The sequence below is a fragment of the Rousettus aegyptiacus genome, unplaced genomic scaffold (genome assembly GCF_014176215.1).
Source record: "Rousettus aegyptiacus isolate mRouAeg1 unplaced genomic scaffold, mRouAeg1.p scaffold_m13_p_13, whole genome shotgun sequence".
In the NCBI taxonomy this organism is placed as follows: domain Eukaryota; kingdom Metazoa; phylum Chordata; class Mammalia; order Chiroptera; family Pteropodidae; genus Rousettus; species Rousettus aegyptiacus.
Window position 1 is genome coordinate 49,529,420 of NW_023416288.1, and position 17,626 is coordinate 49,547,045.

Here is a 17,626-nt window from a genome sequence, read left to right on the forward strand (position 1 = left end):
TCCAGCAGGTCACACAACTCACTTATGCCCACATTTCCTCATGGCTGCGAGTGGGATAGTAATAATACCCCCCAGCACAGCTGTGAGAGCCACTCATGGTGTGTGTGGAGGCCCCCCCCCACCCTGCCTCCTGAAATGTGGCTCAAAAAATAGTACTTTATTATTATCAGCACCTTAGATATCATGTATACTAGAATTTTTTTGAGACTTGCTCTGTATGCAGCGGATGCGGGTGTGGAGGGATGCCTGCTGTCGGGGGCCCCCACTTCCCACCCCTCCTCCGCTGGGCGGCAGGGGCTCCAGCTCCCCCGCCTGCCTGCTGCCCTGCGGCCACACACCTCTTGATTCCCCCGCCCCGCAGGTCGCGCCAAGACCTTCAGACTGAAGCTGCCCGCGCTGCTGGCCTTGACCGCCCGCGAGTCGTCGGTGCGGCCGGGCGGCTCTGGAGGCGCGGGTGCCCCTGGGGCTGTGGTCGTGGACGTGGACCTGACGCCTGCGGCACCTAGCAGCGAGTCGCTGGCCCTGGACGATGTTTCGGCCATGGACAACCACGTGGCGGGGCTCGGGCCGGCGGAGGAGCGGCGCGCGCTGGTGGGCCCCAGCTCCCCGCCCGCGTGCGCGCCCGGCCCGCCGCCGCCGCCGTCGCCGCGCGCGCACAGCCTCAACCCCGACGCCTCGGGCTCCAGCTGCAGCCTGGCGCGGACGCGCTCCCGGGAGAGCTGCGCCAGCGTGCGCCGCGCCTCGTCGGCCGACGACATCGAGGCCATGCGCGCTGGCACGCTGGCCCCTCCGCGCCACGCCAGCACCGGTGAGGCCGCCCTTCCTCCCCGGCCAGGCCTGCGCCGCCGCCTCGGGGTCCAGGACCTCGGCTTCCCTGTCCTCCCATTCTGGGAGATGCAAATCCCATTCAACACCCACTTAATCCCATTAAGTGGCCTTTTACATTCATCCCTTTACATTCTTCCATTCTCGAGCCTGTGTGGGCTCCTGGAGCCGCCCCCCTCCCAGGATGGCCCGGAGCGGGGATGGCCACCAGGGAGGCCGAAGGGCTGCGGAGGCATCTGGTCCATGCCCCCACCTGGCCCTCTGGCCCGTCCCCGTGCTGGTGGACCGAAACGGAGGCCCTTCCTCCTCCTGTTAGTTGTCTCAGGGTTTGGTTGTGGCGTGTGTCCTTCCAGTGGGGAGGAGTCTGGCCTGGCTTGTTTCTCGGTGACTCCGCCCCTGTCTCCTGAGCAGACTAGGAGGACGGACACACGGACCCCCCTGGCCTGGCTCCCCGCCCCCGGGGGTCCCCAGCTCAGCTCCCTGTCGACCTGCCCGCCGCCCTGACGCCCCTCCCCCTACCCAGGGGCCGTGCACCCCCTGCGCAGCGGCCTGCAGAATTCCACGTCGGACTCGGACCTGGCCCGCTGCCGTACCATCAGCAAGATTCCCCAGATCACCCTCAACTTTGTGGACCTCAAGGGCGACCCCTTCCTGGCTTCGCCCGCCAGCGACAGGGAGATCATAGCACCCAAGATCAAGGAGAGGACCCACAATGTCACTGAGAAGGTCACCCAGGTCGGTGCCCAGGCCCTGGCTCTCCCCTCGGCCTGGAGGAGCTTGGGAGGGGTGGGAGTGGGCTGTGGTCCAAGGTGGGGTGGCGGGGGCCAGTCGGGGAGGGCCTCTTGTGGGTGGGCTCACCTGCTAGCTGGGGTAGGAGTGGGGGGTTCCAGAACTGGGGTGAGAGGACAGTGCGGGAGGTCCCAGAGGAAGGGACGCTGGGGGGGAGGTGGCCTTGCGATGGGACAGACGCAGAGAACAGGCGGATGGGCACGAGGAGCACAGTGCACTTTGGCTGGTCACCTGCCCCGAGAGGTGGCCAGGGGAAGGCTGCCGGCCGCAGGGGCACAACAGGGTCTGCTCACGGCGTGTGGGGCGGGGAGCACTGGGGGCGGCTGACGGGAGGCTCCGGGTTAGAAGGCGCCGCAGAGGTCAAGGTTGGTGGTCTTGGTCCTCCTAGGCCAAGGGATGAGAGCCAGGAAGAGGGCGGGGCCCAGCGCTAGGACCAGGGTGGCCTGGAAGTGCCCGCCCCTGTTCCCCAACCGCATGGGGGGGGGCGAGGGTATGGGGGTGCGCAGACGTGGAGGGTTCAGTTCCGAGTCCTGGGCCAGAGAAGGCCACCAGCCTCTTGGGGCCGTGCCCGGCATTGCCTGGTGGCAGGGCCAGCCTGGTCTCCTGTCCCCTCCCGGCAGCAAGATCACCAGCATCACCCCTACTGCCCAGTCCATCCCAGCTCCTTCTCCACTTCCTGGCAGAGGGTAAGAAGCCAGGGACAGTGGGGCTCCTGTCCCTTGCCTGTCACGCCTCAGCCCCTGCTGCCCCCTCCTGCCCCTGCCACAGCAGCTCCCTGAAGGGGCCCCCGTGAGGGAGCTGCCGCCACCGGCTTCCTCAGCCCTGCTCCTGGGCCTGCTCCCGCCACCTCTGGCTCTCTGGGTCCCTGCCAGGTCTCCAGCCCCTTGGCCTTGAGTCCAGAACATTCCCCCGCACGTCAGGCTCCAGATCTGGCTGCCTGCCCTTTCCCCCCCCCCGCCCCCGCCACCTCTCTGTCGTTCCCACCTGGAGCCTGGGCGTCTGCCCTGCCCCTGAGCCTGGCCTGCAGCGTGTGCTGCCCTGTTCGTGGTCTGCGTGTGCGCCTGTGTGTCCGTGTGCGCGTGCTCCTGGCTCTCCCGGTCTCTGGGCACTCTCTCCATCTCCGGGTGTCTGTCTGACTGGCTGGGCACTCCACCGACCGGCGGGGCGGGGGTGTTAGGGAGCCCATTAATCTGCGGTGACAAGCCAGGCTGCCGGGCGAGGAGGAGGGGTACGGGCTTCGGGCTTTTCGGGCTTCGCAGTGGCTGCAGCGGGAGCCTGGAGCGGCCGCGGGGGAGGGGGCCGCTGGCCGGGGCAGGCGGGCGGGGTGGCGGGGTGGGGACCTGGGAGGAGGAGGGGCTGGCCGGAGGAGCCGGTTCCCACCGCGGCGCCGCTGCTGGGCTGGCTGGGCTGGCGGCAGGCAGAGTGCAGCACCCTGGCGGCAGGGCCTGCACCAGCGGACCATGGGCAGCCCGAGCCAGGCGGGCCGCTGTCCACGCTCACTGCCAGGGTGACCCCGGCCCCAGGGCCCAGCCCCGGCAGCTGGCTTCATGCCAGAGGCTGCCCTGGGAGCCAGCCCGCAGTCTCTGGGGCACAGCCTGGGCTGGGACTGCCGCTGGGGTGCAGGTGAGGCGCTGGCGGGCCCTGGGGCCCCAGGGCAGGCAGGCTGGGGGCGGCCACGTCCTCCATGGCGGCCCCGGCCGGGAAAGCGAGCAGGACGAGGGCCCTGCAGCCCAGGGTCCAGAAAGGCCGGGTGAGGCGGGCCGTGCGCATCTCCAGCCTGGTGGCCCAGGAGGTAGGTGACCCCCAGCCCCTCCCTCCCCCTTCTGGGCTGGGGCAGGGATTCAGGGTGCAGCCCAGAGGGCTGCGGCTCCAGGCTGGAGAGGGCTTCTGAGAAGTGGGTCGGTCTGGGAGTCGGGTCCACAGCCCTGCCCCTCCCGGCCCGGCTCCAGTGTTTTCCTTGCCTGGGGTTCCCCACCACGGCCTCCGTGGCCCACCCTTCTCTAGCTCAAAATGCAGAGGGAGGAGAGGAAAAGAAGGAATGAAATGGGTGCCCAGAGAGGATGGCGGGAGCCGGACGGGGGAGAGGAGTGTGCCTCCTGCTCCCACCCCACCTCCCGCCTTGGGCAGCCCCCAGGCCCTGCCTGGAGGCGACGGACTCCACCGCTCCAGGTCTCCACGTGCTGGGGGTGGGTCTTGGAGTGGGCACAGGAGGCGTGGGCTGCTTCAGAGGTCCAGGTTTTGGGGCTGGGGTCTCAGTGGGGTACGAGTCAGAGGCCACCGGATGTGGTGAGGGCAGCTGAGCTGAAGCACCTGGCTCACCTCTTCTGGGGTGGCCTGAGGTGTGAGTAGCTGCCTCGTGGTCCCCCAGGCTCCTGGCAGCCACCCCTCCACCCCAGGCCAGAGAGCCTGGAGTGGGCTGGAGGAGGGTGGCAGAGGGGCCACTGGAGGGGGCTCAGGGGTGAGTCTGAAGATCCCACCCCTGCCATGACCACCTGGCACCTGAGCTCTCTGCCTTGGCTCATATGCTCCTCCCAGCTGGGGGACAGGTATGCGGAGTGGGGCGCAGATCTTTCCCACCCACAGATGAGGACCCAGGGTTTGGCTTAAATGAACTTCAGTATTCTGTGGGATGACAGGTCAAGAGAGGTCACACACCTGGCCTACGGCCATACGGTAGGCTGCTGGTTGCAGAGCTGGCCCGGCCCCAGTGAGCTGAGGTTTGCAGGTCGGGGTTGGCATCCCAGGCTTTTCTGTGTGTGCGTGTGCGTGCTCATTGGGGCGGCGCTGGTCCCGCCATGGACAGACTCAGGGGCAAGGTCACTGTGGTCATGTGTGGTTGAGCCTCTCAGGCGCTGGGGGGAGCCCCATTCGGGGGCAGTTACCTTCTCCTGCCCCCTCGTCTGTGGCGGCCCTGGTCAGTTCCTTTTTCTCAGTCCCACTTGACCTCTGAAAGGTCACCGCCCCTTGCCTTCTGCCTTAAAGAGAGGGCAGTTTGGGCTGAAGGCGGGGCAGAATGGGTGCTTGGAGGCCACACGCTGTCACAGGTGCCGGCTGCACCCCTCACCCGTCATGAGCCCTTGGAGTCCCCGCAGCCAGCCCAGGATGGCCGAACCCCTAACCATGGCCCTTCTGAACTTCCAGTTACTTCTTCTAAGGTGTCCTCCAAACAGTCTCTCTGGTGAGGGTGGGTCCGGGGGATCCCCAGCTTGAATATGAATGGGACTCTTTGAGGCTCCACGCATAGAGGCCTGGGGACGTGGGGCCTGGGCAGTCAGTGCCGCTGGGAGCAGGGCGGCAGCCTGGGCTCTCCCGGTGGGCGAGGCCTTGGGTCCGGCTGTTAGGGATGGTAGCCCAGGCTCGGCGAGCTTGGGGACGGGGCCTTTGGGTTGAGTCATATCTGTGAGAGAGGGTTCTGAGGGGCAGGGAGGGGCCCCAGGGGGACAGACAGAGGCTCCTAGGACAGTGTGGGAAAGCCGGCCTTGGGTCTTCCCAGTCTGGTTTGGGGAAAAGAGTGGCATGGCCACTTGGTCTGGGTGGTAAGCCTACTTCCGCCGGACTGTGGAGGACATCGGATGTGAAGGCGTGGGGCTGGGTGTGCCGCTGCCGAACATCTGCCTGTGTGTGTCCTTCCGTGTGCATGCAGGCACGTCTGTGGCTGGGTTAGGTCTGCTCTGCGTCTTTTCAGGAGTGTGGGTGGCCTGTCCCGGGCCAGGGGAGAGGGGGCTGCAGGAGCAGGGGGTGGAAGCGTTTTGTTCTCTCTCCCCGGGGATCAGAGGGCCTGAGTCTGGATGGCTGGGATCCTCGGGCCAGGGGCATGGACTGAGGAGGCTGTGGTGTGTGTGTAGGGGAGGGTGGTGGGAGGGGGCGGGCAAGGTCACCTGATGGGATTCACACCCTTAGGTAGGGGTCTGTGCTGCTGCTGGGAAGCAGTAATTCTGGGCATTACTGCACGGCGCCCTGGACTCTGGGAGCCAGGCAGGAGGTCCCCGTAGCACCCAGGCCGAGGGGTGGCCAGTGGCTGAGGGATGGACATTCTGATGGGAACTTACGGGCCCTTATTCTTCTTGGCGCGTTCTCTGGAGGCCCCAGCCAAGATGTCACCGGCTGCCCCCCTGGACGTCCCTTGAGCTGCCCTCCCCTCGTCTGGACTTCAGCTGGACACCATCCGTTCACCTCCGCCTTGCCTACCTGTGCAGGTCCTGTCCCTGGGTGCGGACGTGCTGCCGGAGTACAAGCTGCAGGCGCCACGCATCCACCGCTGGACCATCCTGCACTACAGCCCCTTCAAGGCCGTGTGGGACTGGCTCATCCTGCTGCTGGTCATCTACACGGCCGTCTTCACGCCCTACTCGGCCGCCTTCCTGCTGAAGGAGACAGAGGAAGGCCCCGCCGGCCCTGACTGCGGCTACGCCTGCCAGCCGCTGGCCGTGGTGGACCTCATCGTGGACATCATGTTCATCGTAGACATCCTCATCAACTTCCGCACCACCTATGTCAACGCCAACGAGGAGGTGGTCAGCCACCCCGGCCGCATCGCCGTCCACTACTTCAAGGGCTGGTTCCTCATCGACATGGTGGCCGCCATCCCCTTCGACCTGCTCATCTTTGGCTCCGGCTCAGAGGAGGTGGGCTGGCAGGGAGGCTGAGGCCAGGGAGGAGAGCCGAGGCTGGGAGGGATGTGGGGGAAGGGAGAGGTGGCGGGGGGGAGGTTGCGGGGCTGAGGGGTGGCGGGAGAGAGGCTGCCGCAGGGGCCTGGCCCTCCCCACTCCACCGAGACATTCACACACTCACGGGTGCAGAGGTCCAGAGAGGGTGCTTTTTTCTCATTTGTTTATCTAAAGCGGCCATGGTCCTCTAATTCACACAAAAGTGCCTTGGAAGCCAGTGGGACCTCTGGCCAGGCACCCTAGGGTGGGCTTGGCACCTTCCAGTTCCCTCATTCTCCCCATGGGGGCCAGGCACCGTTTGTCACAAAGCCAGCAGCACAAAGACTAATGGGACTCAGTGCTGGGCTCAGCGTGGGCAAGGCGCTTCAATTATGAGGAGCAGGTTCCTGGAGGGAGACTTTGGGGACCTTTCCCCCCATCTCCGCCACAGGCCACAGGGCCCCCACTCATTTGCCCCGCCCCCCCCCTGGGATGTCTCCTCCCACCCCAGCTGATCGGGCTGCTGAAGACGGCGCGGCTGCTGCGGCTGGTGCGCGTGGCGCGCAAGCTGGACCGCTACTCGGAGTACGGGGCGGCCGTGCTCTTCCTGCTCATGTGCACCTTCGCGCTCATCGCGCACTGGCTCGCCTGCATCTGGTACGCCATCGGCAACATGGAGCAGCCGCACATGGACTCCCGCATCGGCTGGCTGCACAACCTGGGCGACCAGATCGGCAAGCCCTACAACAGCAGCGGCCTGGGCGGCCCCTCCATCAAGGACAAGTACGTCACGGCCCTCTACTTCACCTTCAGCAGCCTCACCAGCGTGGGCTTCGGCAACGTCTCCCCCAACACCAACTCGGAGAAGATCTTCTCCATCTGCGTCATGCTCATCGGCTGTGAGTGCCCTGGGGGCAGGGGGCGGGGCCGTGGGAAGATGGAGGAGGGAGAAGATGTGGGAGGGGCCCCGGGGGCCCTGGGACTTAGAGACGCCAGGGCCACCATCATAGTGCGTTTGGGGGCTGGGGCACAGGCAGTGCCCAAGGGCAGCGAGTGTGCCCAGGCATTCATGCCTCGTGTGTATGTGTGTGCCTCGCGCGTGCGCGTGTCTCTGTGTGTGTCTGTGTGTGTGTGAATGTGTGCGTGTGGACACACTCACACGGAGCCGTGGCTGTGTGCGTCGCCGCCGCCGGGAGCAGGGGTGGGCGGGTCCCTCAGACGCTGACGCCCCGCTCGCCCCCACGCAGCCCTCATGTACGCCAGCATCTTCGGCAACGTGTCAGCCATCATCCAGCGGCTGTACTCCGGCACCGCGCGCTACCACACGCAGATGCTCCGGGTGCGGGAGTTCATCCGCTTCCACCAGATCCCCAACCCGCTGCGCCAGCGCCTGGAGGAGTACTTCCAGCACGCCTGGTCCTACACCAACGGCATCGACATGAACGCGGTGAGGCCGCCTGGCAGCCCGGCGGCTGGCGCAGTGAGCGCACCTCACACTCTACAGTTCGGGTGGTCACAGTTCGGGTTTATGTCACCCTCCTTTTGCCCGCGGAGCTCATCTACTGGGAGAGCTGCCACTCGGGGGGTAGGCGGTGACCAGGTTCTTTCACGTGGGCCATCATGGTTAATCCACCAGGAGCTGGTCTTCACACCTCACACATAAGCAAGTGGGGGCCCAGGGCAGTGAGCTGATGGCCCCAACGGTGCCCGGCTCTGGGGCGGAGCTGGAGTGGGCACCCAGGTCCTTCTCCCACATGGGACCCTCGTGCTCCTCCCTGGACCGCTGGGTGGGGGTGCCGCGGGGTCCCGGGAGAGCGTGCTGAGCTGGCCCCGCCCCCAGGTGCTGAAGGGCTTCCCCGAGTGCCTGCAGGCCGACATCTGCTTGCACCTGAACCGCTCGCTGCTGCAGCACTGCAAGCCTTTCCGAGGGGCCACCAAGGGCTGCCTGCGGGCCCTGGCCATGAAGTTCAAGACCACGCACGCGCCGCCGGGTGACACGCTGGTGCACGCCGGGGACCTGCTCACCGCCCTCTACTTCATCTCCCGGGGCTCCATCGAGATCCTGCGGGGCGACGTCGTCGTGGCAATCCTGGGTACGGCAGGCAGGGGCCAGGTGCTGGGCTGGAAGCGCCGCCGAGGCCTGGGGTGGGGGAGGGGCGAGCCCTCTGAGGACACGGTCGTGGGGCCTGTGGGACCAGGACCGTCTGCAGGTCCTTGGGCTCCTTTAATTCACCCACGCTCAAGCCTGCAGAGGTTGACAGAGAGGAGCCCCCCAGGGAGCGGGGCTGCTGAGCTCTGGGGGTTCCCAGACTCTGCTGGCCTTTGGGATCTCCCCATGGGCAGCAACACCCTGGCTTCCTTAAAGCGGCACCTGATCCAGGTGCTCCGAGGCGGGCAGCGGAGGGGGCTCTGCCTCTGCTGGCACTAAGCTCCCTGCAGCCTCGTGCAACATGAGCAAACCCCAGGGTGTGCCAGCTTCCGAGCAAAGGGCGCCCTGCCCCCCCGTCCCCTCCCACCTCTTCCTCCCCACCCCACCTGCGCACCTGGGCAGGTGCGCCTGGGCTGGGACCTCCTGTTCTGCCTGTCCTCCCTTGTCGCGGTGGGCCATTTTACATTTTTCTCAGTTTACTACAAACATATGCTCACTCCACAAACACCCCGAACGCAGCTAAAACCAGACTCTCTAGCAACACCGAGCCTTCCTAGGTGTTTTCTGTTCTGTGCTCCGCTCAGCCCTACCGTCCTCTTTTCTTTCAGTAAACAAAGTGCTGGGTTTGATTCATCTCTGTGTTCTGATCTGTAGTTTGGAGAACACTGTCCGTGAGGGTGCAGGGATTGGCCGGGTGGTGTTTAGGACCGGGGTTTTGGGGGGTGGGGAGAGGTGCAGTTAGACGGGAAGGAAGCCCGAGCCATGGGTAGAGTGGGGTGTCTGGGCTGGTCCTGCTGGCCGTTTCCAGGTGCGGGGAGGCGCGGAGCCCCGGGGCTCCTGGCGCTCTGCCCCTGGGCACTGGTGCACACTGCACATGTCTTGCCTTTGGGAGCCACGGACGGGGCTGGGTGCCGAGCCCCTGGCTCCGGGCTGGGTAGGGGCTGGGGGCGAGAACGGGTGAGAGGATGTGAGGAGACGGGCGCCCGCTGCCTTCACTGTCGCCCAGAGGCTGAGCCCCGTCTCCGTGACCTCTAGGGAAGAATGACATTTTTGGAGAGCCTCTGAACCTATACGCGAGGCCTGGCAAGTCCAATGGGGACGTGCGGGCCCTCACCTACTGCGACCTGCACAAGATCCATAGGGACGACCTGCTGGAGGTGCTGGACATGTACCCCGAGTTCTCTGACCACTTCTGGTCCAGCCTGGAGATCACCTTCAACCTGCGAGACGTGAGTGGGCTGCCCCTTCGCTGCCTCCCCGCCTGTCGCACCGGAGCGTTCGAGTCCTAGCCATACCCTCGGTCCTGGGGCAGAGGCGACACCTGAGCGCAAGCGCGTGCCCAGCGCGGCGGGGGCGGGTGGCGTGGAAGGGCCCTGACGCCTCCCTTGGTTCCAGACCAACATGATCCCCGGCTCTCCCGGCAGCGCGGAGCTGGACGGAGGCTTCAGCCGGCAGCGCAAGCGCAAGCTGTCCTTCCGCAGGCGCACCGACAAGGGTGAGGCGGGGGGGATGGCTGGGGCGGGGCGGGGCGGGGCTCGGGGTACGGGGAGGGGCCCGGGAGCGCAGGGCTGGGGCTGCGAAGGCTCCGCCCAGGCTCCACAGACATTCTGCCCCCACCTTCAGCGTTCCCTACTCCTCACCTCAGCCGTCCAAACGCGCAGCCCATCCTTTCAGGCCCTGAACTGTCACCTCCTCCGGGAAGCCTTTTTCCACCCTCCAGGTCAGGGGCGGCGTGCCCAAGCTTCGTTGGTCCTCCTCACAGGGCTGGCCCTGGGTGGGCTCTGACTTGAGGTGATGAGGGGAGAAGAGACAGGCCAGAGCAGGGTGTGGGGACCAGGGACAGGGGCCGAGGGCCCGGGGGTCCCAGGGAGCCCTGCCTCGCGCTGCCACTGCCCGCGTTTGGGCAGCCAGTGGCGGGGGAAGACCTGGGCTTGTTCCCTGGAGTCCTCAGTCCACTCGAGAGTGGGGACAGAGAGAGGGAACAACTGGGACACGCCCCTTTCTCGGGCCTGCTCTGGTCCCCTCCCCTCCCCGTCCCTCTGCTCCCCTCCAGCGCCCCCTGCCCTCTCTGAGGCCTGTTCTCTGTTTCCCACAGACCCGGAACAGCCAGGGGAGGTGTCCGCCTTGGGGCCGGGCCAGGCCGGGGCAGGGACGAGTGGCCGATGCCGGCCAGGAGGGCCGTGGGGCGAGAGCCTGTCCAGCGGCCCCTCGAGCCCTGAGAGCAGTGACGATGAGGGCCCGGGCCACAGCTCCAGCCCCCTCCGCCTGGTGCCCTTCTCCAGCCCCAGGCCCCCTGGAGAGCCACCGGCCGGGGAGTCGCTGACGGAGGACTGTGAGAAGAGCCGCGACACTTGTAACCCGCTGTCGGGTAGGCGAGGGCCACCGGGCAGGTGGGGCGCGCCTCTCTCCCAGTGACCCTCAACCCAGCTTTCTGGCTCCAGGCGCCTTCTCAGGAGTGTCCAACATCTTCAGCTTCTGGGGGGACAGTCGGGGCCGCCAGTACCAGGAGCTGCCTCGCTGCCCCGCCCCCGCCCCCAGCCTCCTCAACATCCCTCTTTCCAGCCCCGGCCGGCGGTCCCGGGGCGACGTGGAGAGCAGGCTGGACGCCCTCCAGAGGCAGCTCAACAGGTGAGGGTGGCCGCTGGGGCCCGGCCCGGCTCCCGGCGGGGTCTGTGGGGCGTGGGGGTGGGAACTCTGCAAGCAGAGTGCGCTCTCGGTTCCTGGCAGTGTTTGGGGGAAGGGAGAGGGTACTCTGGCCGTGTGTCCAGCAGCGTGACCTGCTCCTCCCATTCAGAGCTGAGCCAGGGGCTGCCACACCTGGCGTGAGGAGTGGGCCTGGGGCTGACCAGCGGGCCTGTCCACAGGGTGGTCTCAAAGTCGTAGCTACTGGTGTCCCCACTTCCTGAGACCAGAGCGTCCTCCTCCTTCTTGCCCCAGGCTGGAGACCCGGCTCAGTGCAGACATGGCCACCATCCTGCAGCTGCTACAGAGGCAGATGACACTGGTCCCGCCCGCCTATAGTGCTGTGACTACCCCGGGGCCCGGCCCCACCTCCACCTGCCCTCTGCTGCCCGTCAGCCCCATCCCCACCCTCACCCTGGACTCGCTTTCTCAGGTAAGTTCCGGAGCCCCCTCCCGCCCAAGGCGGCCCAGCCCGGCCTCTCCTGAGCCAGTTCCGCCCCTGACCCACTTTGCGGCCCCCTCGGCTCAACCCCGGCGCCCAGCATCCTCCCAGACTGTACTCCAGGACAAGGGCTGCCTCCGGAGCTGTGGGCACAGGCCAAGGCGGGAGAGCCCCGAAACCGAGGACCCCAGACAGCTGGGCGAAGGCGACCAGCATGCCGAGTGGCGTGGGCTCCCCGAGTGTCCCCTGAATGGCCGGGCCTCATGGTGCCTGTCATGGCCACGAGACCTGATCGAGCCTGAGGCGGGGCGGTGGGTGCTGCATTCCAGTGCACCCTTGGGACAGGGTCCCAGGTCCCTGGGGTGACTGGGACCCCCAGGTCTGACCATGGCCAGCTAATGGTTCTCATGCTGGCCACTTTGCAGGGCTGTCCCGAGGGCTTTGGTTGGGCCCCAGGGTGGCACTTCTGGCCAACGGCTTTGCCCTCTAGAGATGGGCTTCTGTTGCCCTCTGTCCTTCCCGAATGGCCTCCCGGCAGGACAGCTGTGTCTGGGCCCCCAGCAGGGGCTCCTCCGGCCACCAGAGGCGGCCTGGGATCTGCCCCCCCCCCGCCCCCTGGCATCTGCTCCCCCTCCCATATGCTGCCCGCGCCTGTTTGCAGACACAGGCCCCACGTCAGCAGATGTGCCAGTCTCCCTTCACGGCCTCCCCCGCAGATCCCACAGCAGACGCGTCAGCACCCACAAGCCCCCCCCCGCCCCCCGCCTGCCCTGGCGCTCTCCCTGGCCTTCGGGGCCCGGCCGCCAGCCCGCCTCTGCGTTCGGTCTGAGTTCTTTCTGCATTGGAGGAAGGACTCTAGCTTCTCTCTCGGTCCCCGCTCCGTGCCAACTCAGGGCCCCTCATTCCGGGTTGGGTGTGGATCCAGCCACCCGCCAGATGTGCTCCCTGGGGAAGGAAGCGGCAGTGGCCTCGAGCCTTCCCTGTGTCAGGCAGGAGCTCCCACAGCCGCCAGCTGCCCCATTTAGCTCCTGCCCACCAAGGGCGCATTTCTCTGCTTCCGTCCTCAGTGTGTCCCGTTGTGGTCCGTGCCCTGCTCTGTCTGCCTTGGCCCCTCAACTTGTCCCCTCCAGCCCCTTTCTGTCCCCAGGTTCTCCTGACCCTCCATCCCCGGCGTCCTCTCTACCCACCTGCCTGCCTCTCACCCCACCTCCTTCTCCGCGGCTCCTTGCCTCTTACTCTCTGTTCTTCGCAGGTTTCCCAGTTCATGGTGTGCGAGGAGCTCCCGCAAGGCGGCCCCACTCGACGCCTCTCCCTGCCAGGCCAGCTGGGCGCCCTCACCTCCCAGCCCCTGCACAGACACGGCTCAGACCCGGGCAGTTAGTGGGGCTGCCCCGCGTGGACACATGGCTCACCCAGGGTTCAGCACACTGCCTGGGCCCCTCTCCTTGGAGGCCTTGCTCTCGAGGCCGAGGCCAAGAAGGGGCGAGGAACTCAAAGGCGCAGCCCCTCCCTAGCCCTCGGGCCCATCTCCTCCCGCAGTCCCCTGGGCCCCAGTGGGAGGGGCGAAGGCAGGGCCGGGCAGCGGAATGGGGGCCTGTGGCCCCCCCCACTGCCCTGGGGCAGTAGCTGGTCTAACTGCCCGGAGGCACCCGGCCCTGGGCCTTAGGCACCTCAAGGACTTTTCTGCTATTTACTGCTCTTATTGTTAAGGATAATAATTAAGGATCATATGAATAATTAATGAAGATGCCGATGACTATGAATAATAAATAATTATCCTGAGGAGTCTCCGAGGGTGCTGGGAGGGTGTGGCCTCAGCACGCTTTCTCCTGTGTTGACATTCACACGTGGGTGTGTACGTGGGAGCGCTGGCCTCTGCACAGGGTCTGCAGGGACTGTCCCTACATCTGACGTGGGGCGCGGCCAGTGGAGGGAGGGTGCTCCCTGGGGGCTGACTCAGGTCACCTCCAGGGCTTCCTGCCTCCATGAGGCTCTGGCTCCAGGGGATCCAGGGGACCCTGGATTCCGGACAGCAGGGAACCTCCGGGACCGGTTCGAATGTGGAGGCAGGCCTAATGGGATGCAGGCCTGGTCCGGTCTCTCTGGTCATGTTGCTTTGCTGGCTGCCCTACTGGCTCCTAAAGCCGGCCCCACACTGACCACTCATGCAGCCATGCTCCTGACCCTCACACAGTTCATGAGTTCAGCCCGCTCTGAACCTAACTGGGGCTGTACTTGGCCTACGTCCATACCTCTAAACCCCCACCTTGGCCTTAGCTTGACCGTAACTCAGACTCACAGGGACCCGATGTAATTGGGCCCTCACACTGCTCCGCCTCCAGGTACACTGGTTTTCCCAGCCTTGACCAGAGCTCTCTCGGTGTCTGGCTGCAGATGGGTCTCACCTTGATCACTTGACCCCCTGAGGTCCTTGATAACAGAGACGCTGCCTCAAGCGGCGGTCCCCAACCGTTTTGGTACCCGTGACTGGTGCTCCTATGAGATCTGATGCCTGACGGTCTGAGGCAGAGCTGAGGCGCTGATGCTGGCGCTGGGGAGCGGCTGCAGGTGCGATGAGGCTGCTCTCTCGCCACAGGTCACCTCCTGTCGTGCAGCCCGGTTCCTAACGGGCCACGGACTGGTACCAGGGTGGAAGTGTCAGGTGACTCATTCCTGTTATTGGGGTAACAAGTCAGAACAGACGTCCTGGGTGTAGTGAGGGGGTGCTGCCCGCGTGCGCGTGTGCGCATGCGTGCCCAGGTGCGCAGGTGCGAGGGCTGCTGTTCTCGCGAGGACACCCAGCGTCCGGCCCAGCTGTGGCTGCGGCGGGGCAGCTGCAGGCCAGCGGGAGCAGCCGCGCGTAGTGCCCGGCTCTGCCGGTGGGCGAGGGCGCTGCCAAAGGCCTCCGGGGCCCTCTTAATGCCACGACCCCTGACCCTTTGAGGTGAGTTTGCTAACCTAGCTTTAAAGTCAAACGCGGCCATTGTCACTGCCGGTTCCTGGGATGGGGCTGGGGCTGGGCTGGGAGGAGGGACCCGGGACTCTGAGCGTTCTGGAGCAGACTCGCCGTGCTTAGGGCGGCTAGGAGAGAGGCAGAGACTCTCCCCGGCACTGCACAGGGCTCTGCCTCTCCTCTCAGCGGGCGTGACCCGGGAGGAGCCTGTGTGAGCTTAGTGCCCTGCAGAGGGGTGGGGGTGCAGAGCCTGGAACACGGGCCCCTGGTTAGAGAGACAGGAAAAGGACGAGACCCTGGTCTCAGAGGCGGAGAGGGGCGACGGAGGCAGGCCTGGCAGAAAGGGCGGCTCTGCGTGAGGGTAGCCTGGGAGCCGGGATGCTTAAGGGGCCTCTGATTCCCGGGCCTCAGGAAGAGAGGAGGAGGTGTGGGGACCCCTGAGCAGCCACTCTGCATCCCAGGACAGGTCCCTGGTCAGACTAATGGGCTGCGTACTGGCCCGAGGGTAGTGAGATGTGGGCTCTCAGCTTCCGGAGGGTAGGGCTGGTGTGGTTCTGCAGGGCCTGGACCATGCCTGGCGCTGGAATATACTCAGTAAATGAGTGAATGAATGAATGAATGAATGAGTGTAAGCGCTGGGCTGGGAAGGCCTCAGGTGGCAGGCGGGAGCAGAGGGGGAGCATCTTCCCAGGGCGCTGGCCCCTAGTTCTGGGGCCTCTGGTCCTCATACTTACCGTGTCTGTCCTCAGGCCTGCACCAGGCCTGCTCCCTGGCCTCCCCCGTGACCTTGGCTCCCAGAGCCACAGGACTTCGGTGGTGGGGTGGGGCAGGGGTGGTGGTGCCGTCTTCTTCTCTCCTGCCGGGCGGGGCACCCAGCTGTTGGGGGGCTGTCATCCCGAGCTGAGGGTTATCCCAAACCGAGAGGGCTGGAGGAGTGGGGTGGTAGCTGGAGGGGCTGTGGCAGGTGAGGAAGGAGCTCCACGAGGTTGCCAGCGCCCAGGAAGGCAGGTAGCAGAGCCTAGAGCTGGAGCAGGGTCAGGGGTTCGGGGCGCAAGCGAGGGGGCGGGGCCGGCTGCCTCCCTGCGCCGCCTTGCTCCGCCTTGCTCCGACGGTCCTGGAGCCAAGTGAGGCCTTCGTGGTGCTTCCCGGCCTCCTGACTCAGCTGCTGCCCAAGGCCCAGGTGCACGTTCCCCGCCACACCTGCCCTTGCTTGGCCCAGGCGGCGGCGGCCCTCACATTTCATTGACACAGAGACGGAGCTGATACTGGGCGCACGGCCTCCCTTGCTCTAGAGGCAGTGACTAGGAGACCTTTGTAAGTGTCTGGGATTTCTAGAATCTTCTGTCCCCTGCAGGCTTTCGTCCCTTCTGGCTCTGTGCCTGGAGCACCCTTCGCTTGGTGAATTCCTGCTGGTCCTCAGAAGACCTTCTGGGAGAGGCTTGGAGCTCTCCTCCCCCCCCGGCCGGGAGCCCGCCCCCTGCTCTCCCCTCCCCGCTCTCTGTACCCTGGAACGCTGCATCTGGGGACATCTTTGCCTCTGTGCTACACGTGTCCGTCCCTCAGTCCCCCCAGGGCCAAGCACAGGGGCTGCCCTAGGCAGGCACTCGGCAGCCTAGTGCATGAACATCTCTGGAGTTTGGTGGTGATCAATCATAGAGTCTTTAACATTGAAAGGGCCTGCACGATTGACCTCAGGGGGCTCATGTCTTCCTGTACAGCCAGGCGTGGGGTGTGAGGGCTGAGGAAGGGTCTCTGGGCGTAGCCCCTAAGGGCCCAAACTGTTTCTATCATCTGCCCTGTTCTGTTGGCTCAGTTCAGCACGGGGATTGTTCTTGCTCTGAGTTACAGTTAGGGACCTTGTCTGGTGCTCTGGGGAATCCCCTCTGGTGGGCATCTCGGGGCCCAGCGGGACATGCCGTGATGGCCAGTGCTCGCCCGAGCCCCAGCACAGCTGACCTCGGCGCCCTCTCAGATGCTGAGTCACCGCCCTGGCTGCACCTCCAGGGGCAGCCCCTGAAGCCCAGCTGACTTTTCTGAGGTTCGTTCCACCACAGGGAGAAGTGGGGGGAGGGCTTGTGCCAGGCCCTTCCTGGCACCCACCTGCCCGTGTTACAAGAGCAGGTGGACCAGAGTAGGCCGAGGTCCTGACGGGACAGGTGGCCTTCTCTTTGCCTGCTGGACTGAGCCCTGTGTGTCAGCTTGGCAGAGTTCTCATCTTTCCAGACTTACCTGTTCCTCCTGTCACCTGCCTGACACTCCAGCCACAGGAGGTCACGTGTGCCCTTGTTCTCCGTGCATCTGCCTAGTCTTCCCTCTTCTCGTAATGCGCACTCGGCCCTTCCTGGTCCAGAGAAACCCTTCCTCCTTCAAGTCTTAGCGCAGATGAAACCCGCTCCAGGAGGCCTTCGCCAGGCTTCTCAGGTGATCTGAACCTCCTGGAGCACTTGGCCGGTCAGACCTATGTTAGGACGCACCCCCCCCCCTTCCCGCCCCATCTCCTCTGTCCTCAGAAAGGGGCCAGGCTGAGTGGCGGCCAGCTTTGCATGTCCCCAAGACGCCTCTGTGCTGGAGCTGGGAGATGTGCATCCCTTCGGGTGGCTGCTCATTTGTCCTTTGATGGTCAAGGCTGAGAGAGGTTCTTCCCAGGGCCTTTCTGTTCCCCCTGCAGGTCTGTGGGACCCACCTTTCTCCCCAGGTGGTGGAAGGGGCCCGGCCTGCCTGCTCGGGCGAGACCTTGCGCCGCTCACACGGGAAGAGGTGTTTTCCTGGTGGGCATCCTGGTGGTCTGGCGGCACGGGGACCGTGAGAAGGACACACGTAAAGATCAGTCTAGTTCAAGTGCTCGAAAACATTGGAATGAATTTGAAGCACAGGGCCTTCCAAAGTGACTATTTTGGGACATTTCTAGATAACTGTATACCATAAAAGAGTGGTTAGTGCGAAAATTGATGAGGATTTAGTAAAAGATTGAATAACAATAGTTTTCTTAAAGCTGCATAGGTACAAGACATTAAATCCTATAAAAACTCGATTTTTATCTTGATAAATCTTGTTGCAATAGCATTTTACATAAAGTGATTCTCGATTCTTTATTTTTTGAACATCCAAGTACAGTTCTTCTTTCTTTCTTTTTTTTTTTT

General features: G+C 65.0%; 1 protein-coding gene across 6 annotated transcripts in view; it reads left to right on the plus strand.

Annotated features, from left to right (window-relative positions):
- The window catches only part of KCNH2 (potassium voltage-gated channel subfamily H member 2), a 33,388-nt gene extending 20,069 nt beyond the window's left edge, over nucleotides 1-13,319 (plus strand). For 2 of the 6 annotated variants that reach the window (XM_036230676.1, XM_016163967.2), the window contains exons 4-15: nucleotides 362-808; nucleotides 1,349-1,560; nucleotides 5,811-6,239; nucleotides 6,772-7,159; nucleotides 7,508-7,707; nucleotides 8,101-8,353; nucleotides 9,445-9,638; nucleotides 9,805-9,904; nucleotides 10,505-10,777; nucleotides 10,851-11,037; nucleotides 11,347-11,524; nucleotides 12,786-13,319. In XM_036230676.1, coding sequence (XP_036086569.1) covers nucleotides 362-808; nucleotides 1,349-1,560; nucleotides 5,811-6,239; nucleotides 6,772-7,159; nucleotides 7,508-7,707; nucleotides 8,101-8,353; nucleotides 9,445-9,638; nucleotides 9,805-9,904; nucleotides 10,505-10,777; nucleotides 10,851-11,037; nucleotides 11,347-11,524; nucleotides 12,786-12,914 — 2,990 coding nt within the window. In that variant the 3' untranslated portion in view covers nucleotides 12,915-13,319. Of the gene's footprint in view, nucleotides 1-361; nucleotides 809-1,348; nucleotides 1,561-3,000; nucleotides 3,407-5,810; nucleotides 6,240-6,771; nucleotides 7,160-7,507; nucleotides 7,708-8,100; nucleotides 8,354-9,444; nucleotides 9,639-9,804; nucleotides 9,905-10,054; nucleotides 10,130-10,504; nucleotides 10,778-10,850; nucleotides 11,038-11,346; nucleotides 11,525-12,785 lie in introns of those variants that run through there. The other 4 variants (XM_036230675.1, XM_036230679.1, XM_036230677.1 and 1 more) reach the window with 4 other exon arrangements.
- The last annotated feature ends 4,307 nt before the right edge of the window (nucleotides 13,320-17,626 follow it).